This window comes from Electrophorus electricus, chromosome 23 (assembly GCF_013358815.1).
Source record: "Electrophorus electricus isolate fEleEle1 chromosome 23, fEleEle1.pri, whole genome shotgun sequence".
Taxonomy (NCBI): domain Eukaryota; kingdom Metazoa; phylum Chordata; class Actinopteri; order Gymnotiformes; family Gymnotidae; genus Electrophorus; species Electrophorus electricus.
In genome coordinates, this window is record NC_049557.1 from 4,443,902 (window position 1) to 4,467,746 (window position 23,845).

General features: G+C 38.9%; 1 protein-coding gene across 1 annotated transcript; it reads left to right on the forward strand.

Moving 5' to 3' along the window:
* Positions 1-1,713: 1,713 nt before the first annotated feature.
* cacna1sb (calcium channel, voltage-dependent, L type, alpha 1S subunit, b) lies at positions 1,714-23,326 on the forward strand. The gene is made up of 45 exons (XM_027015995.2): positions 1,714-2,066; positions 3,378-3,483; positions 6,380-6,519; positions 6,930-7,063; positions 7,166-7,318; positions 7,422-7,627; positions 7,772-7,875; positions 8,023-8,162; positions 8,484-8,565; positions 8,646-8,806; positions 8,972-9,197; positions 9,502-9,709; positions 9,816-9,936; positions 10,117-10,231; positions 10,408-10,492; positions 10,707-10,776; positions 11,177-11,309; positions 11,885-12,014; positions 12,139-12,198; positions 12,310-12,416; positions 12,850-12,937; positions 13,043-13,150; positions 13,250-13,302; positions 13,400-13,546; positions 13,744-13,945; positions 14,127-14,285; positions 14,455-14,565; positions 14,669-14,752; positions 15,014-15,061; positions 15,458-15,484; positions 15,667-15,792; positions 16,058-16,123; positions 16,223-16,314; positions 16,405-16,564; positions 16,812-16,939; positions 17,049-17,145; positions 17,283-17,385; positions 17,489-17,590; positions 17,710-17,837; positions 18,131-18,253; positions 18,570-18,790; positions 19,253-19,317; positions 19,418-19,500; positions 21,267-21,356; positions 21,438-23,326. The coding sequence occupies exons 1-45, from the start codon at positions 1,879-1,881 to the stop codon at positions 21,666-21,668; spliced, it is 5,511 nt and encodes a 1,836-aa protein (XP_026871796.2). The 5' UTR covers positions 1,714-1,878; the 3' UTR covers positions 21,669-23,326.
* Positions 23,327-23,845: the final 519 nt, after the last annotated feature.

A 23,845-nucleotide genomic window follows, 5' to 3' on the forward strand; every position in this document is an offset into this window, starting at 1 on the left:
GGAAAATACTCTGTGGACTGACGAGACAAAAGTTTAACTTTTTGGATGGTGTATGTCCCATTACATCTGGTGTAAGAGTAATACAGCATTTCAGAAAAGGAATATCACACCAACAGTAAAATATGGCTGTTTTGCTGCTTCAGGACCTGGAAGACTTGCTGTGGTAAATGGAACCAAGAATTCTGCTGACTACCAAAAAATCTTGAAGGAGAATGTCCAGCCATCTGTTTGACCTCAAGATGAAGAGCACTTGGGTTCTGCAGCAGGACAATAATCCAAAACACACCAGCAAGTCCACCTCTGGATGGCTTAAGAAAAACTAAATGAAGACTTTGGAGTGGCCTAGTCAAAGTCCTAACATGAATCTGATTGAGATGCTGTGACATGACCTTAAAAAGGTGGTTCATGCTTGAAAACCCTCCAATGCAGCAGAATTACAATTCTGCAAAGATGAATGGGCCAAAATTCCTCCACAGTGCTGTAAAAGACTTATTGCCAGTCATCACAAATGCTTGATAGCAGTTGTTGCTGCTAAGGGTGGCCCAACCAGTTATTAGGTTTAGGGGGCAATCACTTTCTCACACAGGGTGATGTAGGTTTGGATTTGTTTTTCCCCTTAATAATAAAAACTTTCATTTAAAAACTGCATTTTGTGTTTACTTGTGTTCTTTGTATGTCAAATGTTTCAGATCAAACAAATTTAAATATTAAAGTGTGACAAACATTAAAAAAAAGACATCAGGAAGTGGGCAAACACTTTCACACCACTGTAAGCTTTACCACAGTGAAATATTCTGTTTTTATATGACATTAGGGACAGCATTGGCCACCAATTGTATTCAACATTTTTGTTTTTGCGCACTATATATACCATGAAGATTCTTCAGATGAGTAACTGCAGTGTACTGTAGTAAAAGAAGGAGAGATATTCAAAATTTTAGTGAATTTTCTCTGGTGACCTAGTGAACTTAGATTTAGAATCTATCTCTCTCTCACTCACACATACACACACGCAGAGAGAGAGAGAATGTGTATGTGTGTGTGTGTATGTATGTATGTATGTGTGTATATATATATATATATATATATATATATATATTCATTCCCCACTCACCCTGGGAGGTCTTTTTCCAAGCTCGGGTCCTCTACCAGAGACATGAGCTGGGAGCTTGAGAGTCCTAAATAGTATCTTAGATGATCCCAGGACTGCACGTTTCTGAACCGAGATCTCGGATGTTGTTCTTAGGTTCTGTTGGAGCCTTTCTCCCAGTTTAGGGGTTACATAATTAGTGGTATAACATAAATAAATCCTGAAGATAACTTGGTGGGTTAGGACCCAAACTAAATTACTGGGAGCATTTCAGCTTCCCTGTAATACTAATCTATCATATGTTATGGCTCTGTTCACATTTCCAACTGTCTGCTTTGTGTCACAACTGGAATAATATATTAAGCTATTTTCTCTGTTCATATGTGTGTTTCACTCTCTCCCTTCCCCTCATTATTCTTTCTTTTGCCTGTAAATCTGCTATGGCAGCTGAAGCTCTCTGCTGCTGCTTGTCTCAGCTGACCTGCCTCCTCCTGTGTAATGGTTCCACCCAAGCCCATAACTACCTCCACCCTCCTCCCCAGCCCCAAGCATGGACACTTGCTGCTTGTCTATATATAAACCTGGCATGGGCCAACTGCAAGCGAATGCTGTCCACTCTAAATTCTCCTTGCTTGGTGTAGGTTTCCAAGCAGGGGCCAGGGCCAAGGAGAACCTCTCCATCAGACGGAGGGAGAGCTGTAGAGAGACGGAACACCAGTGGACAACAGTTGGCTGCTCTGTGGGCATTTTCTTTGGATTGAGACATTTTGGGTGAGGAATATTCCAACATGGATTCGAGTGGCGGGCCAGCCTTGGCCTCGTTCATCATGAGCGAGGAGGAGCTGAAGAGGAAGCAGAGGGAGAAGCTAAAGAAACTGCAGGCCACTGGCGGTAACCCACGGCCTGCACGCACACTTTTCTTCTTCACACTCAAAAACCGCTTCCGCAAGCACTGCATCAACTTTGTAGAATGGAAGTATCCTTTTAAAGGGCAAATACACACAAACCCATATGACAACATTCTCTCTGTAGCATTAGTTAGAGCTTTATTGTAACTAGCAGCTGAAGCCATCACTTCTGATGGAGAAAAGGCATACAAACTGATTAATATCCAAAATGCCATCTTGCTATATGGCCAGAGACACCATTACTGTTCTTTTTGCTAGTCTTTTGTTCCAGAAAAAGGCATTTCACAAATGTTGTTGCCTCTGTCTGCAGTCGTGTGGGAGAAATAGAAAACGCACCGTTGTTTCATATAGTTTCCTAATAAAGCAATGGCCAGGTGATGAAATGTCAGGCATTTGACTGATGGTGTTAAACTTTTGTTATCCATCAGATCCCTTCACTGTTGAATCAAGTGTTAATCTGACAACTAACCCCACATTATTTAGAGCCTGGCAGATTACCACTATTGAGAAGGCCCATTCATTTTGTGATAAGTGATCAGCTGTCTAGTGTGTGGTTTTAGGCATGAACATGAGATGAACAAATGACTTGTCAATGACATGATAACGTAATTGCTCAATAGCTTCATTGTCAGTTTTTGATCTTATTAAATTCTTTGTTTCTTTGCAAATGTAACAAATATATAAGTTACTGTTTATTTGGAATAAATAACTGGGAATGTTTAGGACACTCAAAAGTAAAGTGAACTAATGTCAAGACCCCAAGTATTGTTTTCAGTGAAAGTGCCTACAGAATTTTATGCCATCCTATGTATAGAGGTGTGGCTTGTGTTTGCTTTGATCCTACCTTTAGTTACAAGTATGGGGCCATTTTGATAAGTGTATTTAAATGGTTTGATAATATTCTTGGTGTATGCAGCTGTTGTGTGAGATCACTCGTGCCAGACATGATGCTGAGCTAGCAGGGAAATTCTGATGTTAAGCCCCCCCTGGTGGCAGAAATGCATACTCACAAGCAATGGCAAACATGGGCTAGTGGTCCTAGTGGTACTGTAACACATAGCAATATATGGCAGATTCATTAAGTGTTTCATGGATGGAGTTTCAAGGTTCCATTCAAGTGATCAGTGCTGTATATATTAGTCAAAAGCTCTTAACATGGCTGATATTGTATCAAACATTTTGAGGTCATTTTCAGTCCCTTAAGAAACTCTGAACTGGAAATGATCAGAACTGCTGTCAGAAATACATGCTATTATATGCCAAATACTGTCCAGATTTGTGCTCATGTGTTGCACTGGTATTGCATTTCTCTAGTAATAGCAAATGTGATGGGTGTTTTATGTTGCTAGGCTGATACTTTCCTAAACAGTGTCCACCAGGCCGTTTGAGATCACCATCCTGCTTACTATCTTCGCTAACTGTGTGGCTTTAGCTGTGTTTCTGCCAATGCCTGAGGATGACACCAATTCCACCAACTCTACCTTGGTGAGTCCAAACTTCTGCCACTAGCTAAACCATTTTCTGTGTATTTGTGTGTTTGTGTGCTCTACTTATAATGTGCTCCCTAGTTTGAATGATCATTTAAGTCTCATTAAATGTTGTTTTGAAACAGATAGCAATATGATGAACTTAGTATTTTTTCATGTTTAAAGTAGAATGTAGTTGACTGTTGTTTGATCAAACGTATCTGATGCATTTTGATGAAATTTGCATATTATATCGCTAACTGGAAGTGTAATATTTGTAAACAAAAATTACACCTTTGGTAGCTTGGTAGTTTAATACTTGAAGGTCTTACAATCTTGAGATTTTTAATTTTCAAAATTTTTATATTGTGACAATAACAGGAACTGCTATAAAACTGCTATAATATTTTGTATTATACCTTTAATATCCTCATCACCATTAGTACAAGCAAGCAGAATAAGTGAGGTAAGAATTAAAGTTACCAAAAATCCAAAAGAGAATTGTGACTTTTTAGTCAAATGTTGCAATTTTCATTGATGTTATCAGTCAAAAAACACATTTTTGTGATATTCTTGTTTTGGTTATGACGGTAAGACCTTGGGTACCCATGTCTCACCTTCTAAATGTCATTGACTTTTGACTTTTTTTGTCATTGACTACATGACCAGCAGAGTTTGTCACTGTTAATCTTATTCAATGAATAATACTGTCTCAAGTTTTTATTTATGTTGGTTTTGATGGGATTGTTCTGTAGATCATCTTACACCAAAGCAGTGATTATGAGACTGAAGGGCTTGTGCTGATTCTGCAACTAAAACTCAGTAACTTGTGTTGGTGAGAGCACTGCTGTTTTCTGTTGAAGGCTTTCAATTTAGAATGTGGATAAGAAGGTGACGCCATACGGAAGCTGTGAGCATGCAGTGCTTAGGAATAAATGATGGTTCAATGATACATGCAAACCTCAAAGGGTGACTTTTATCTGATGTGCCAACCAGGTGTTGGCATATCATAAGTTGATTGCTCATACTGCCATTTTAACTGAGTGACTGAGCTCTGATGTGCAAAAACTATTTGTAGCTACATAGCCTGGGCATTACAAATGGTAGTAGTATAATTAACTATTAAGAAGCCATTAGTACACTAAAATTCTGTATATTGTTTAGAAATAAAGATAGCAGGAAGTTTTTTTTATTGTTGTTGTTTGATGTAGCTTACAGCATTCTCATCTTTTTGCTAAATAAAAAGTGTACTTATGCAGAATGTGTACTTATGCAGAAATAAAATTTAAACTCCAATTAGCCATAAATGTAAATTTTGTCAAAATTTGTCAAATGTAAACAAAATTATTGATGGTTTCCTTATACCTTGCACTGAAAGTTTAAACCTTACAACTAACAAAATGTAATACAACATTAAACCTAATCAGCATTACAAACATGTGGGTCAAATTCACTTCCCAGCAGCATGCTGAGTCAGATCTCTAGTAGTAGATTTTCCAGAGTGTGATTGGAGTTTTGATTTCTACAATTACTCCCCACTACCCCTCAGCTGTGCTGGCTGCTTGTGCCGTGAGCCTGACCATTCCTTAAATATAAATTATGAAACACAAGCTAAGAAACGGGTCCATGAGCCCCCACCCAGAGGCTCTGCTCACGTTTGCTCTGGGGTGCCTAGTACCAGACAGGCATAGACTAGCACAATTTCCTGCATACTAAAACCTGATTCATTTCAGCAGTTAATAACCAGGTTTACTGGTGTGTGTTGGAGCAGCGAAATCACCTGGCTGTGCGGACTCCAGCTCATCTGCACATATAGTTTTTCACTGAGAATGAGCAGCTCTCATCATTGAAATATGGATAAATTCACTGAGAGATTGAGAGAGACTTTATTACTAGGTATTCAGGTCTTACGTAAATACATATGGAGCCGTTCCTAATTGAGTTAGAATGTCTTATTCTGCCTAGGCCAAGTAAACGGGGGTCTCATTTTGTTTGAAATCTTATGAGCTTTGTGCTGTTGAATGGATGCTGGTAAAAAAAAATTAATGGAGCTGAGGGACCACAGTATGATAATCCCCTGTACTGCTGTTTGCAGATCTGAGCAAACAGAGTAAAACATTACAGAGGATCTGTAAGGCAGAATGTTTAAATGACAGCATATCCAGTATAAAAGCATAACAAGGCATCATGTCATATGCCACACATGGCTTTGAACTCTGAATGTTTGCTTTGTCTTTCCCATAGTATCACAACACCTGTGAACAAAGCAGACAAAACAGTGTGCAAGATGGAGCCATGTTTTGCTGAAGTGGTTATTCATGCCACAGTTAAATGAAATAATAAAAATATATGTAAAAAATGTTAGAAAATATGATATAACTGGTTCTTAAGCACTAGTAAATACAATGATGTATGCTATATGCCTACATTGTTGCTCATAATGTTGTTCAAAATGTTCAAAATTAATCTGAAATCACTGTTAAGTGTGACTATATTGAGACTAGTAATATTAAGTGAAGATAACGCATGGATAAAATAAACCAGAAATGGACATCATAAAGATTTTAACTAAGCATTACAAGAAACTATTGTAAATGCAATTATCAAAATAAAAGTGTAGTGACAGTGAATGGAGGTACAAAACACAATGTCTAATTAAAAAGGGGCTAGAGATAATGTACACTCAGCACAATGGAGAAGAGAGCCTTTATATTCTTGGCCCATCACATGGTACCATTTGGTAAAAGACAGCATCTGTCAGACTGACGTAGTGGAGTGAGAGAAAATCAAAGAGCTGAGGAAGGCAAAACTCTGACACAGCACAGTTTTAAAATGGTTCTTAGTTTAATCAAAGTATTTCAGTTTGCATGTTATAATTAGTCATAATGGCTTTTCTTTTTTTTCTTTTTTTGCAGGAGAGCTTGGAGTATATCTTTCTGGTCATTTTCACTGTGGAGTGTTTCATGAAGATAGTTGCATATGGGTTCTTGTTCCATGAAGGAGCCTATTTGCGGAACTGTTGGAACATATTGGACTTTGTCATCGTGTTTATGGGGTGAGATTACCCTGAGCACCAGTTTTGACCTTTGAGTGCTCGTCATCAAACTGAACCACGGCAGCCTCCCTCGAATTCATGCCTCATTTCATTTTCATCTACATATTTATATTGAAACATGACAAATTAGTGAAGATTTTTTAAATAGGAAAAGTGCTTAAGACAAAGTGCTTAAGCCACAGGTACTCCCTACTCATGTACAAGGCAAATATTATAGAAAGTAATTACGTTACAGTGTGTAAAATTATGTAATCCTGATTACAATATTAATCACTTGATAATTATTACATGAAGGAATATTTTTTAACAGCAAACTTCTTTACTGTTTTCATTTACTGTATGATAAATGTAACAGCCAAATTCACAAGATCTCTTGTTAAATTGTTTTCATTACAATATGTTGTTGCCAGACTCTTCACCTTTGCAGTGGACATAATCAACATGATAGCAGGAATCCCCACAGAGAAAAAAGGAGGGTTCGACATGAAAGCTCTCCGAGCATTCAGAGTCCTACGGCCACTTCGTCTTGTCTCTGGAGTTCCCAGTAGGAGTCTTATCCATTACCTCTGCTGCTATAATTTAAACCCAGCAGGCAAAGCAGTGAAAGTCTAAAGAGCATTTACCTCTACTTGCTGTTCCTTATCAGGCTTGCAGGTAGTGATGAGCTCCATTCTGAAAGCTATGCTACCCATGTTTTACATCGCTCTGCTGGTCTTCTTCCTGGTCACCCTTTATGCCATCATGGGTTTGGAGCTGTTCAAATGCAAGATGCACAAGACGTGCTATTATCAAGGCACAGGTTAGGGAAATTGTTTAGTGCATATTGTACTGCTGTCCTCCTTTGGTCAATTGTCTGGGTAATCCAGATAAATAATACAGAATAACCTTGTCCTCTGTCACAGACCTCATTGCCTTAAGGGAGAATGAAGTACCATCCCCCTGTGCTCAGGCTGGAAATGGTCGCCGATGTATGATCAATGGGACACAGTGCAGGGCAGGCTGGGCAGGTCCTAACTTCGGCATCACCCATTTTGACAACATTGGCTTTGCCATGCTCACAGTCTTTCAGTGTATCACAATGGAGAGCTGGACCCATGTGCTCTATTGGGTAATTGCAGGCATTGTGGTTATATCCCTTTGATTCTAAGAAACCAAAAATTGAGATTTATTACACTGAAATAAGACAGTCCTCATAATATGACAGTGTGCGGTACTGTATCTTGTCAAAAGCACAGTTTCTGTTGTCTTTCAGATAAATGATGCCATTGGGAATGACTGGCCATGGCTGTACTTTGTGTCTCTGATTATTCTGGGCTCTTTCTTTGTGCTTAATCTGGTGCTTGGAGTACTCAGCGGGTAAATGGTCATCCACCATGTTTTAATGCACTGAACTGGCAGAGTCTTCTGAACCACTTTCCCCACTCTGCCCCACACAGTGTACTACCACCTAGTGTCCTAAACAGTGTGCTCTAACTCAGTTACATAATTTTAACCTCTTTGTAGTGAATTCACCAAGGAGAGGGAGAAATGTAGATCCAGAGGAGAGTACCAGAAGTTGCGAGAGCGGCAGCAGATGGATGAAGATCTTGAAGGATACATGGAATGGATCAGTCAGGCTGAAGTTCTGGATGCTGATCATGAAGGTCAGGGTTCTATGAACTAATATGCAGTGGGATGTACATTTATTCTGTGGCCCCCAAAACTATTATTGATGTTGATTAATGTTCTCTAGATATGGGTTTCCAAATATAGGTCACAGACTTTGCATTCATACTAAAATGTGTGTGTGTGTGTGTGTGTGTGTGTGTGTGTGTGTGTGTGTGTGTGTGTGTGTGTGTGTGTGTGCACATGTTAATTTAGCTATTTGACTCAATCTAAAACTTGTAGTAAATAATTATCAAAAAGGCACACTATAGCAGTTTGTTATTGTGTTGATATCTAATAGGTCTCTTCTCTCACAACAGGTCTTCTTCCTCTGAAAGACAGTGGTTTGGAGATGGATGGCCTTTATGAAATGGAGGGTTTAAGCCATGTAGTATATTACTTGTGAGTGTGCTAAACATTTTGTTATATCAAAATATATAGCCTCTGTCTCAGCAGACTCATTGTTGCCCTCTGACCCCTAGTCGCCTTGCACGTCGCTGGAACTGGGTCTTTCGGAGGAAGTGTAATATTTGGGTTAAATCCAAAGTGTTCAACTGGCTGGTCATACTGGTTGTGCTCCTCAACACCCTGGCTATTGCTTCTGAGCATCACCCCCAATCTGATCGGATGACTCAGTTTCAAGGTCTGCTCCATAAACCTGCACACTAATAAATGTATTGGTACCTGCAGTCTGTTTCTAATAGAGGCATTATACACCTTTTTAAAAATGTCTTAACCAAAGCTCAAATGGCTGAAGAAATGCAGGGTTTCTAATTTCTCCAACTGTCTCTAATATTCCTTATTGCAGATACAGCTAATTCAATCCTCCTCACCTGTTTCGCAATTGAGATGTTTGCAAAGATGTATGCTTTTGGCCTGCGAACCTACTTCATGTCCATTTTCAATCGATTTGACTGCTTTATTGTAACTGTGGGAATACTGGAGATCATCTTGGTTTCAGCAAATATCATGACATCGCTGGGCATTTCTGTGATGAGGTGCATTCGACTCTTACGGCTGGTGAAGATCTCAAAGTAAGTTCTGTGAACTACAGCAGTGCATTTAAACCAAAAATATTCTACACTCACAGTATAGGCCAAGTTTGGCATAATTGCTTTTTATATAAAAGTAGTATGTATTCCTACAAAACAGTAGTTTCGATTTTCAGAGATTGGGCACCAAATAGAAGTTTCAGTAAATAGAATGAAATAGAATAAGATATATAGCATTTTCTAAGTCAATAAGTGCTTCATAACTACTATTTCCCATGTTTGTTTGATTGTTTTTTTTTGTGTATGTGTTTTGTTTTTTTTGTTTTTTGGGGGTGGGGGCTATTAGGTACTGGAAATCTCTTAGTAACCTTGTGGCCTCCCTGGTAAATTCAGTGCGCTCCATTGCTTCCCTTCTTCTCCTGCTCTTCCTCTTTATCGTCATCTTCGCTCTGCTGGGCATGCAAGTCTTTGGAGGCAAATTCAACTTCCCTGACAGAGATTTGCAGCGGAGCAATTTTGACAACTTTCCACAGGCTCTCATCAGTGTGTTTCAGGTGCTTACACTGATCCCAATGAGACAATCCTTAGGGAAACTTCACTTCTGCAGGAAGATGACATTAATACATGCTGAATAAAAAGCTGATTATGTGGCATTTTCAGGTTCTAACTGGAGAGGAGTGGGATACCATCATGTATAATGGAATCATGGCTCATGGTGGACCAAGTTTTCCAGGAATTCTCGTCAGCATCTACTTCATTATCCTGTATATCTGTGGGAACTGTATCCTTCTGAAGCTTGTGTAAGAAAATTACATGTACAGTATTCAGATTTGGGTTGATGTATACTTTGCAATGTTGATATTTAGATTGTTTAATTTGTGGTTCACTTTGGATTACTTTAGTCCAGGAATAATGTACTGTAAAGATAAAAGGCTTGTCTTTCTAAACGAATGGTGGTCAGTCATCCTCTTGAATGTATTCCTGGCCATTGCTGTGGATAGCCTAACTGAAGCTGAGAGCCTTTCCTCAGCACAGAAGGAAAAAGAGGAGGAAAAAGCTAGGAAGAAACTCATGAGGTCTGCGTACTCATTTAACTCTCTGGGATTGGGTCATTTAACTCTCTGGGATTGGGTCATTTAACTCTCTGGGACTGGGTCATTTAACTCTCTGGGGAAGATTACACAAGTGCTTGCATCTTAAAAGACTGATACTTCCTACAATATTATCATAATCTTTTAATGTTCTCAAATAGGGCAGCCCCACAACAAAAGACTGAGGAGGAGAAAGCTCTGGTGATCAAGAAACATAAAACTGAAGGCATGCCCACAACTGCAAAGGTAAACCCACATCCCAAGAGTCATAGATCTATTGTAAAAGCTTTAATCATATAATGATGATCTTCAGTTTGGACAAAGCCTCATATTATCTATAAAGCATTCATTTCAGTATTTCATAACTGAGACAAAGAATCCCTTATGTTATCGAGGTGTGATTGAAAATGACCATGGCCATAGCCCATTGTTTATAGTCTTTTCTATGTGTTTTCTGCAGCTTAAAATTGATGAGTTTGAATCAAATGTAAAGGAAGTAAAGGACCCATTTCCTCCTGCTGACTTCCCAGGTAAAACAGCACCAAAGCTCATTCACTTTAAGCTGTGGAACTTTATGTAATTATGTCTCAATGTGTGATGCGCTTATGGCTCTAAATTTGGCAACGGTCAAGGGCAATGATAGCTGCACTATTATAAGTAAAGCTAAATATTACCCTTAGGCTCCTATGGTCATATATGGGACAGCTTTAAAATCACTGTTTTGGCAGTTTTCACATGGGATTATCTAATTTATAAATCATAGGATTCCAAAATAATCAAAATGGCCTTCTTGTCCAAATCAGAAGGAACAAAAACATTGTTGTCAGTGATTACTGTGCTTAACTGTAGAAGACATTCTAAAAAGGTTAATCCTATTCATCCTGTAATGAATAGGACAGCGATTTTGCATGATCCATCTCCATTGCTCAGGTGATGACGAGGAGGAAGAGCCAGAGATCCCTATCAGTCCGAGGCCTCGGCCCATGGCTGACCTGCAGCTCAAGGAGACGGTGGTGCCCATGCCCGATGCCAGCTCCTTTTTCATCTTTGGACCAGAGAACAAGTGAGTCACCCGCATCAGGGATGTTGAAGAAACTTACCAGGGCTAAAGCTTTAACATCACACCACAGATTTTACTAAAATACTGTTAAGTGATGCACTATGCATTTGTTTCCTCTCATTTGTTTCTTCCCAGTTTTAATAGAACGTAATGTCTAGATAATGAAAAAACAAAATATATCATTGGTGTGCTTGTATAAATGTCAGTAAATATTTACATACTTGGATTCACACTCTTTAGTCTCAGTTATCCACCAGGACTGTTTCTCTTGAACATCTGTAAAGAAGAAGTTATATTTATTTTACCCAGTCCTTGGCATAACTTTCTAAGGCACTATGTTTTGGTCATGCAGGCAGTCAGTGAGAAAAGAATGATACAACAATCTCCACCAACTGCATATTATTATTATTTTAATTGTAAAGCATCCTTGAGTTTGAGAAAGGTGCTATATAAATGCAACTAATAATAATAATTATTATTATTATTGTTGTTGTTGTTGTTGTTGTTGTTGTTGTTGTATGTGAGAAAACTAAGTGCCTGTTTGTCTTTCATAAGTCTGCTATGATTTCTACTGACAGGTTCCGCAAAGTGTGTCACAGGGCTATCAATGCTACCCCGTTTACCAACTTCATCCTCCTCCTCATCCTCCTCAGCAGTATCTCTCTGGCAGCGGAGGATCCCATTGACCCCAACTCATTCAGGAATAAGGTCCCAACAATGAACCACATACCTGCCACTCTGTTACTAAAACCTTTCTATTACATGCATTCAACCGAAACCGCAATAATCACATCAAATCAATCAATACTAATAATTTTACACCATGTTATAGATCTTGGCTTATGCTGATATTGTCTTCACGTCAGTCTTCACCATTGAGATTGTGCTCAAAGTAAGATTCTTCATTTAATAAATTTCTTCATTCCTCTCAAATACACTGTTGACCTGTCAAGCAGCGATGGCTAGGGTACTTATCTTGTGCATCTTGAATGACATGATTTAGATGACAGTGTACGGTGCATTCCTGCACAAGGGCTCCTTCTGCCGGAATTCTTTCAACATCCTTGATCTTGTCGTTGTGTGTGTGTCCCTCCTCTCCATGGGCCTGGAGTAAGTGCAGTTATATTGAATGGTGTCTGACCATTTAACAAGTCATTGAATCTCAGAGTTCAGCGATTATGTCTACATCCAGTGCAGTTGTATTGCAGTTGACTGCCATAAATCTGGCTGGTAGTAAACTCATTCTGACTCACCAAGAGTAAATTGAATCCAGTTGAAGGTTACTGAGAGTAACAGCTCAGCTGCATCAGTTGCTACTAAAAACTAAACACAAATGATGAAATTATTGTTTTAAATTTAAATATTCTATGTTGAGTATTTTTATGTACAGTTAAATTGCATGAGTGGTCTGAGGTTATGAGTCCATTTTCCTGGGGATTTTTATATCTGTGCATGTCTTTCTGGCTTTAGTGCAGGAGGTCCTTTGTTGGTCATGCTACCGAGCAGAAGGTGACAGTTGTCCCCTTTACTTTCCTGTTTACAGGTCCAGTGCTATCTCTGTGATTAAGATTCTCAGGGTGTTGAGGGTTCTGAGACCACTTAGGGCCATGAACAGAGCCAAAGGACTGAAGGTGTGTAGAATCATTAAGTAATGCATACTGATACAAAAACAGATTTTTATGCACTTTTACAATTTTTATGAATATTTATTTGAAAATGTTATCTCGATTTTGCAGCATGTTGTCCAGTGTGTGTTTGTAGCCATCCAAACCATTGGCAACATATTTCTGGTCACCTTGCTCTTAAACTTCATGTTTGCTTGCATTGGAGTCCAACTCTTCAGGGTGAGATGTAAATCTAACATATCTAGATTTATTCTTAACCTTGCATTTGAAGGGAAGTTGTTAGTAATTCTATTTTTTTTTTTTTTTTTTTTTTTTAAGGGAAAATTCTACTCTTGTACAGATCCTTTGAAACTGACTGAGGCAGACTGTCAGTGAGTACATTAGCCATACCTATCTTCAGAACGTTTAATTGTAGATGATTTATGATGTTGTCTATGTTGTTGATACACTCTTGTTTCTGGATCTCAGGGGAACATTTGTGAAGCACATGCAGAATACACTGCACGACACAGAAGTCCGCCAGCGACAGTGGGTCAACGGTGACTTCAACTTCGACAACGTGCTGAATGCCATGCTCACGCTTTTCACTGTCTCCACAATCGAGGGCTGGCCAGAGTGAGTACGCAAGAGAGGACTTCTTTCCAACTTGGCTTTTTGTCCTTATCTGACAACGTTTCTCTCACATAGAAATATTGCATTCTCAACTCTTTCCCATGCTGTTTGTAGACCTCTTCACTGAGTCCAAAAACTTTCTGGATGTTTCAAAAGCAACTAAAAGGACTTAATTTATTCTTTGTGCTCTTTGTTCATAGGTTGCTTTATAAAGCAATAGATTCTGACGCAGAAGACAGAGGCCCAGTGTATAACAATCGGGTGGACATCTCTGTGTTCTTCATTATCTACATAATCACTATCGCTTTCTTTATGATGAACATTTTTGTTGGCTTCATCATTGTCACCTTCCGAGAGCAGGGAGAGCAAGAGTACAAAGACTGTGAGCTGGACAAGAACCAGGTATCTGAACTATTGTTATAACATGTAATAATGTGATATAACATGTAGCAATAATCTGACAGAAGTATTATGATCACCTTTAGCCATTCTGGCAATTTGGGTAGTGGCATGATGGCATCTTTTTAGTCGTGTTACATGTAATTGAGCTTGTTAAATTACATGTCTAATTCTCTCGCTCCAGCGCCAGTGTGTGCAATATGCTCTGAAGGCTCGGCCCCTACGCTGCTACATCCCTAAAAACCCTCACCAGTACCGCGTCTGGTACCTAGTGACCTCCAGCTACTTTGAGTACCTCATGTTCTTCCTCATTATGCTCAACACTCTGTGTTTGGGAATTCAGGTATGTGTATATACAATGCCAATAACATATGATCAGTGACAATGTTTGGTCATTGGCTATGTGAGCAACCAAAAAATATCTGAAACTATATATAGATATTTATGTGTGTGTGTGAAATGGTGAGTTTATTTATCTCATTGCTTTCTTTTTCTTTTTTATATTAATATAGCACTGCAACCAGTCAGACCACATAACCAAAGTGTCAGACAATCTAAATGTGATCTTTACGGTCCTGTTCACGATTGAGATGATCGTCAAACTTATTGCTTTCAAAGCAAAGGTAATAAGATGGATTTTTTTAGCATGTCCAAGAACCAGAATATTTCTGTCAAAATTCTCAATAAGACTTTGACTTTGTCTTTATTCCTGGACACTATATGCAGGGTTATTTTGGAGACCCTTGGAATGTGTTTGATTTCCTCATTGTTGTAGGGAGCATTGTGGATGTTGTCCTCAGTCAGGTTGATGTGAGTACAAAGCATCTGCAAAGTCATGGATTTTAATCATGAATCATAAATTATGTCAGGCCCAGAATAATTGCACAATGATGGGCATCCCAAAACTAGCAATGATGACTAGCTTATAGGACAGGGTTAGAACTTGTGATAATCACCTCCATCAAGGCTAGACTCACCTTGTCTCTTTGACCAGTCTGTGTTTTTATCAGTACCTGTTATTATTTTGCCATTGTTTATGTTTATCATGTGACCATGCTGGGTCTCCTCTAGGCTGCTCTGGAATCCAGTGGTGGATTGTACTGCCTCCATGGCTGTGCTGTAAATATCAGTCCCCTTTGCATGGGTCTTGCTATGTGAACAGCTTTACTGACAATGGGACACTCTGACCACCCTAACACCAAACAACACAACAGAAAGAAAACAGAAACTGAAGGCTTGAAGTAGTTGATCTTACTTAAATTGTTGCATAAAGCAGTTCTGAATGCCTTATTTTTAGACAATCACATTTACTGTCTGCCTGTTTGATATTTCTATTTAAAACTTGTACAAATTATGGAATGACTAACTTTTTTGTCTCTTTAGTAAGACCAGTGGCTGCAACAATTTGTTTGCTTTGCATTAAAATTAAATATGTATGTTCTAATTACACTACTTGCCATCATTAATATGCTAACAGGAATAATAAACACATTATTTTTTTCTGTCACTTTTCAGGAAACAAACCCAATGCAGGCCATTGCTGTGAGTCTCATTTGGACATTCATGTGCATGTTTGACAATATCATATTAAGTTCTTATGGTATTTATGTATTTATTATTGTAATGCAATTCTTAACGATGTTATTGAATTCAGTCAAATTGAATCATTAAATAAACTATTCATATCTTAATTTACTAAGTTCTGAATTTCCATCACATCACAGTATGAAGAAAATGCTCAAGTATCAATCACGTTCTTCCGGCTCTTCCGTGTCCTGCGTCTGATAAAGTTGCTGAACCGCTCGGAGGGCATTCGCAACCTGCTGTGGACCTTTATTAAGTCGTTCCAGGTCAGACAGGGAGGCTGGTTTAGCACGTGATTCTCAGAGGCATCCTAGAACTGCAGAGTCATGCTGATATCATCAAATTATATCTCTTGTGCTTGCTAATATGATTTTGGCCACATAATATAACTCATTTGATTTTATAGTGCACAGTCTTTAATAGTAACTTTCTGTTTCTCTCTCTCTCTGTCCATCTCTCTCTCCTTTCTCCTTCTTTCTCTTTCTCTCACCTTCTCTCTCTCTCTTTTTCTCTCTCTCTCTCTCTCTCTAGGCTTTCCCTCATGTGGCCCTCCTCATAGTAATGCTCTTCTTTATCTACTCTGTCATAGGGATGCAGGTAAGGTTCCCCTTAACTTACTATACTGTCTTCAGGCATAAAGTTCCACATATGTTTCATCTTCTCAATTGCTCTGTCTCCGTCTCTCCTTCTCCCCAGGTGTTTGGTAAAATAGCCCTAGTGGATGGCACGGAGATCAACCGCAACAGCAATTTCCAGACATTCCCCCAGGCAATTCTGCTGCTGTTCCGGTGTGTCACACATTTACTTGGTAGCACTGTAGTCCAGATGTGATGGAACACAACATGAAAGGTAAAACTGAGATCTTCTTGGCTCTACAGATGTTCCACAGGAGAGGCATGGCAGAAACTTATGCTGGCCTGTATGTCTGGGAAGCTCTGTGATCCAAAATCACACTATGCTCCCGGAGAGGAGAACAGCTGTGGCACTAACTTCGCTGTCTTCTACTTTTTAAGTTTCAACATGCTATGTTCCTTTTTGGTGAGCACTCACAGGGCTGTAATTGTTAAAAAAAAAACAATTTTTAATTTCATTTAAATCTTTTAAGAATAAGAACTCAAGAAGAAGAGGAAAATTATTTTTAAGATGTTTAAGGCTTTTTGTTTTTCAGTTGAATTCATATTTGAATAGCATATTTCACATTAATTTTCCATTGATCTTGTGTCACTACTTAGCAGCTCTACATCTAATATGATATCTTCTTAATGATAAATCTGTAATCCTACAGATTATCAATTTATTTGCGGCTATCATTATGGACAATTTTGACTATCTCACCCATGACTGGTCGATCCTTGGTCCACATCATCTGGATGAGTTCAGGAAGATCTGGGCTGAGTACGATCCTGAGGCAACGTGAGTCAAACAGAAATAAAAAAAGAAACACCATGATATTTCCTTGTTTTGTATTTCTGTGATACTTCTTGCCTGATGAATAAAACTATCCATTTCTCTCAATCTAAAGGGGGCGCATTAAACATCTGGATGTGGTGACTCTTCTGCGAAGGATCCCACCACCATTGGGTTTTGGGAAATTCTGTCCTCACCTCTCAGCATGCAAGGTTAGCCAACCAGAGTCATTATTTTATGGTAATAACTATCCAATTTGACTACATCATAACATATACAATAATGATACACCAAACTGAGTTGTCAAGACTGAAACGTGTTTTTGATGTCATGATCCTTTTGACCCCAGCGACTGATTTCCATGAACATGCCCCTGAACAGTGATGGAACAGTTACCTTCAATGCCACATTGTTTGCTTTGGTCAGAACAGATTTGAAGATTAAAACTGAAGGTATGAAATGCTAGAGAAGATGTATAATGCTAGAAATGTTGACAAGGATTATTTTACAGAATAATTTGTGTGTTCTCTATGTGCATGTGTTCATGATTATCAGGCAACTTTGAACAGGCCAATGAGGAGCTGAGAATCATTATTAAGAATATCTGGAAACGCACCAGCATGAAACTGCTAGACCAAGTAATTCCCCCTATTGGTGGTAAGCAACCCAAGTGTGGAGTATATACTGAATTCATTTGTCAATGGACTTAATGATGAACACAAATTTAAAATAGCCAGTGTCCACCTCTGACAGAGATGTGATGTGATTGGCTATAGAGGATGAGGTCACAGTGGGGAAGTTCTATGCCACCTTCCTGATTCAGGAGCACTTCCGTAAGTTTATGAAGCGTCAGGAGGAGTATTACGGCTACAGGCCTACTAAGAAGAATGCAAATGAAATTAAGGTACAACATCCTTTGATATTATGATGTCATCTTATTGTAATGGATTAAGCAGTCACTGCATGCCTAATAACTATGATATTTGTATAGGTTTTGTACTATATGTTTGCTTACTATACCACCCTGTGCAACAAAATGATCTCAAATAAAACACACTATATATTGCACTAATTAGTCCTTATTAAATCTCCACATCCTGCATAATGCATCACACATATTAATCCTTCCCTGATTTTTCTACCATTCCATCACAAGCTTAGAGATTTGCTTTTCTCTGTGCCCTGACTCTCTGGCAGGCGGGCCTGCGCACCATTGAGGAGGAGGCTGCCACTGAGCTCCACCGCACAATCTCAGGAGATCTCATTGCAGAGGATGAGATGGACAGAGCCATGGGAGGAGGCGAGGAGGGCATCTACAGGGTAACAAAGTGCAGTTCTCTGGTGTTTGTGGATTATGCATTAGAGGAGTGATTGTGGTACTCAAAGTAAAGAACTTGGTTTCTTTGCTGGCTAAATAGTGTAACTACACAAAAGCATTTCTACCATACCTTCCTCAGTGTAACTGGAAATTATGTTTCCTTTTTATCTACATTTTATTTGGACACACTACATTACATGCATGTAATTAGTATTGGTAATTGGTATTAGATAAAGATAATTGCTAGTTCATTAGTGAATGATATTCTTTCTTTAATCACTGGGATAGTTCATGTCCTCTCTGTTTCTGTCCATACAGAGAACTGGGGGTCTGTTTGGGACCAATGTGGACCCCTTTGTAGCTGAGCCCAGTGGCCCCATGCCAGTGCAGACCAAGCAGCGACCCTTACAGTTCTTGGAGGCATGCCCGGAGGATGTGGAGTCTCCCCCTGACTCCGTCTTTCTTCCCAACGCTGACTTCTTCCCTCCAACTCCAACCAGAACAAATATCACCAACAACAATGCTAACTTCAGAGAGGAGTGAGTGCTTTATAGCAGAGACAGAAGTAGTCTTTATTTCATCTTGCTGTTTACATAACCAGCAAAGTAGGTTACAGAGCAACATGGGCCTACCATTCACTAAAGGGCTTCTGAGTTTACCTTAATAAACTGACAAACTAAATACCTTCAAAGTTCCTTCTAATGAAACACCAAACAAATTGCATTTCTAACTAAAAGTCACTGGACTATAGCATCTGATAAATGCTGTAAATTTAAATGTACATATGTTTTTGGAAAGTTGCAGTAAAAGATGAACTTTCATCTGATAAGGGTAATATATTTGTTTAAATGTACCAGTAACATATATCTACACATAAAATCTGCAGGACCGGTATAGAATAATGTGCGCATCAGTCTCTTAGTCTTTCATTCACATATAATATGCGCATTATGTTTGAATGAAAACCATAAACTGACACTGTTTTCAATCATCTAATACAGACTTACATTTGAGAGAGAATCACCATTAGTTGTTGGAACCAGAGACCAATCCTTTGAAAACTTGAGTAAGTAGAATAAAACCATACACTGAAAATACAGTTTGCCACAAATGAAGCTGAACTAATTCCTCACTGTCTCCTGTCTAATGAGAACTCTGCCCAACAGGAGACGCCAGTGTGTCGCCCAGCAGATCCTCATCCAAGGACAGACAACAGTCAGGTTTCACTGTGAAGACCACTGTCACACAGGTGATGCACAATAGTATGTAAAATATGTTTTTTTAAAAAACAAAAAATAAGGCATAAGATATTATGAGATAATACAGCTTATTCAGGCTCACATACTCAAGGAGTGTGTCCACCAGCTAGCTCATGTCTTCACAGACATCTTCAACATCTCCCTGGTGTCATAACAAGCTTCAAATCAATGACTAACATCCCAGTGCCAAAAAAACTCCTTATTCATTTGGCTTAATGACACCGCCCTGTTGTACACACCTCCAATGGTCATGAAGTGCTCTGAGCGGCTGATCACAATTCACATCAAGGAATGCATGTCACCAGCATTTGGCTCCTTCCAGTTTACAAACAAGCATAACCATACCACAGAGGACGCCATAACTATTACCATCCACCTGGCCTTCATGTCACTCAGACTGCAAGAACACACAAGACACTTACGAATTTAAATGATACTTTAGTTCAGCGTTCAACACCACCATATCCCAGAAGCTAGTCATTAAACTTCGGTCACTTGAACTGAACTCTTCTCTTTGTAAATTGGTTCTTGTGTTCTTGAGCAACAGGCCTCAGACAATCAGGTCCTTCCACTCTATCCCTCTGAAAACTGGAATGCCCCAGGGTTGTGTGCTGAGTCCTCTACAGAACACACTACGCATCCATGATTGTCACCAAACATCACATCCATTACATCATCAAATTTACTAATGACGCTATGGTCAAGGAACTCATCACCAACAACAATGAGACTGCCTACACAGAGGTGAGGCAGCTTGAGTCCTTATGTAAGGAAAATAATCCTCTTTGAAGATAAAAAAGATGATTGTGAACTTTAGAAGGATGTGCCCTGTACATTACAACCCCTGTACTTTAGCCATGCTACAGTGGAAGCATTGAACAACTTCAAGTCCAGGGTGTGTACATCACAGAAAACTTCTCATGGACACTTTGAACACTTTGAACACTTTGCAACAGTGCTTCTGCTTCCTAAGGTGACTGAAGCAGGTCAGGCCACATATCCTCAACAGCTTCTTCAGAAGCATGATAGAGAGCCTGAAGTGTCACTGTCTGATATAGAACCCACAGACAGGAAAGCAAAGCAGAAGGTTATGAAGCTTGCACAGTGCATGACTGGATCAGGTTTCCCTACCACCAAGGACATTTCATCAAGGAAGGCCTGATGCATTTCTACAACACTCCCATTTGGACGCAGGCTACAGAGCATCTGGGCCAAATCCACCATATTCATGACCAATTTCTTCCAGCAGGCAATCAGGCTCCTGGATAGATCTACCTAACAGATACTTTCAAACTGAACTGCTACCTCAGCTTTACTCTTGTTTCTATTGTACTATATATTGCACTTGGCCACTTTACACTTGAGATTAATCTTTGCTCACTTTAAACTATACCAGCTGACTGCTTCTTTGACAATGTTTAGGCTGCTAAAGTAAATTACTGTCAACGTGTACTGAATAACTGAGTAACAGAGCCATCCAACAACCTCATTATGCATTGCATACCATCTAGTCCAGTGCTTAGCTATTGTATTAAGATTTGTATTGTTTATTGCACCCTTGTGTACAGTCCACTATATGTATTTATTGTATTTACGGTCTAGTTGTACTCTAGTTAGTATTACATGTTGCACTGTTTGCTGCCGTTTCATGTTAATGTAACAATGTGTCCTGGAGAAACTATATTTAATTACAATAACTTTGATCACATAAAGTAGCTTTTGCCTTTGTGTTCATCCTGTTCCCATTTTTTCTTAGTTCCCTTATGATCCCTCATATGGTGAAGCAGACACTTATAAAGCAACAGAGAATAAGACTTCACCAGCTACTGAAAAACTCATCCAACAGGTAAATCACATTAAGCAAATGTAAACGTAACAGTTGTAGCATAATTTAATTCTTTATACTGCATCTTACTTCACTCCTCAGACACTGAGAGATGGTGGACTTGAGACTCTGGCTGATAACCCCAAATTTGTTTCTGTGACGAAGAAAGAAATGGCTGAGTCATTGCAAATCAGCATAGCGGATATGGAGGGCATGGCCAAGGGCATTCTGAACGAGCAGAGTGGGAATGTGGTGAAGCGTAAAAAGAGGCCCATCCCAGTGCCACCCAGTACCATGCCAGCCCAGGCAAAGGAGGCCACCACCACAGTGTAGAGCATTACTCTCTGTAAGATCTGACAACTTAATTTATAACTGTTCTGCCAGGGCTTTCTTGGCAACTTCTTAAATCCAAAGCCTGATTTTGTTGTACTTACAACAGAAATCCACCAGTTTTACCAACTCAGATGCTTTCACATGCTAACTGGTTGTTCTTTAAGGAAAAATAATCAAATATCCCTTACAGGTACAATATAATTTGTTTTGTGAAAATAAAGTATTTAAGGGGATATTTGTCTTGCGTAGAACAGTTATTTTTACCTCTCTGTGCAACCGAATGGTAGAACAACCAACCATGTGACTGCAGTTTAGCCAAGGTGAGAAATACTACTGTGTATACTGATGGGTCATTTGTGTTAGGGAGTATATCCTTGGGTGAAAGAAAGCATTAAGGAACAGAACCTCCTTCCACATTCAGTCTATGGATTTTTTTTGTATTATACACTAACTAAGAATAGTGAGTGGGACTGGCATTGTGGGAATAGTGAGTGGGACTGGCAAATTCTTAATTATCTTACTTTTGTTGGAAACAAGAGTTTGCTCCTTTTTGACATCCTTTTTGATATGTTTTTAACATTTTTTTCAGTATAGGTCTTTGAATGTTTAAAACTCATTTTAGACCATACACAATTGAGATAAAGGCTATTCTGTTATCTATGATTGAATTTGGGCAATGACATTTCCTTTCCTAGTTAAGGAGTTAGCAGCATTTACGGTGACATGGTAACAAAGAGGATTCAGAGAGCGTATAAGGACTGCAATATTTGCTGAAGGGCATTACACAGGTCCAGTCAACAGTAAGGAAATAATGAAATGTTATTTCACATGCATGTGCATAAGAATGATTGGTTATAAATGAGAACTTTGATTAAGGAAGTACTAATTTTGGAAATATCTGAGCATGACTGCTACTGTAGTTTCACTGCAGATTATTGTTACTCCTGCCATATTTTGCACTTGAGGAAAGGTACCTAATATTGGAGTGTTGTCTGACATACAATCATGTATAATCAAAGAAAATTGTTTCAAAAAGATTTGTTTTTAAAAAGACTGAATGGAGACTTTTGCAAATAAGTCTTGGAGGATGCATTTGAATTCAAAGTCATTTATTTAACTATTTTTATAGGTATATTAGAGGTTTTCGGTAGAAATGTTAAAACCACTGCCATAGAGAAACAAATGGCACCTTAAATACCAGACCTCCAGGATAGTTATTTATGTTATGTTATCTAAGCACACTGGCTTTCCATTTTGTAGTGTTAAAAAAAGCTATTAATTGAATCCATGTGTTGGCTTAGCTCTCCTGCGGCATCCCTCATTTGTGCTCACCCCAGGCTGGATTCCGAGGCGACAGAAGAGGGACAGTGTGACAGCTGAAGTTATATCTGTACTCTGTAACTTTTTATTTGACCTACAAAAATGTCTTTTTTCTCTAACAAAACCTTTAACCTCCAACAAATTGTCTTTTTTTTGGTGTCAGTGTATTTCAAATAAACAGCCATAACAAATGGGGGAGGTGAATAATGTTTTCTAGCCAGCTGCTGATGTAGAACCTTTAAGTCTTCTTTGCTGAGAAAACTGGTGGTATTTATGATAAACTACTTGCAGCCCTGTGAGAACACCATGAAATGTGAAGTAAACAGAAGTCAAATTTTTAAATGTCCTGACAATCTTTTTTTTATCTTGCATCTCTCTGGCAATATGACCAAATGATTTTTGAACCTCTTAACCAGAATGTACACTAAAAACACATTTGGCAGCAAGGATTCAATAGTTGTCTGGTACCATAAAATGCATTTACATAAGACCAGCAAATGTACACCTATTGTGCAGGAATGGACTATTTTCTATATTTCAGCTAACCAAGAAATATCACTTTCTGAATTACCTGTGGAACCAAAGTGTACTTGACAGTTTTTACTGTGATCTCAGGTATCAATTTGATTTGGGAAATACTATAGCTATCTGTCAAATTGAGTCATGAGAGTTAGAGTGGGAAAACACTAAAATGTGACCGTGATCCAGGTCTAGTCACCCATCCCTGACATAGTGGCTTTTGAAATGTAATATTTTGCAAAATCAGTGGCAACAAATATTCTCATCAGTTTTATTTCTACCTAGTAAAAGATCAACCCCTTGAGGTACCCCTTACAGGTACAATATAATTTGTTTTG

Bases quoted from the DNA above. Each gene is read 5' to 3' on its own strand.
- cacna1sb (XM_027015995.2), top strand. From the start codon at position 1,879: ATGGATTCGAGTGGCGGGCCAGCCTTGGCCTCGTTCATCATGAGCGAG. The intron at 8,163-8,483 runs GTCAGGGTTCTA...CTCTCACAACAG, and splicing joins TCTGGATGCTGATCATGAAG to GTCTTCTTCCTCTGAAAGAC. The intron at 11,310-11,884 runs GTGAGTCACCCG...TTCTACTGACAG, and splicing joins ATCTTTGGACCAGAGAACAA to GTTCCGCAAAGTGTGTCACA.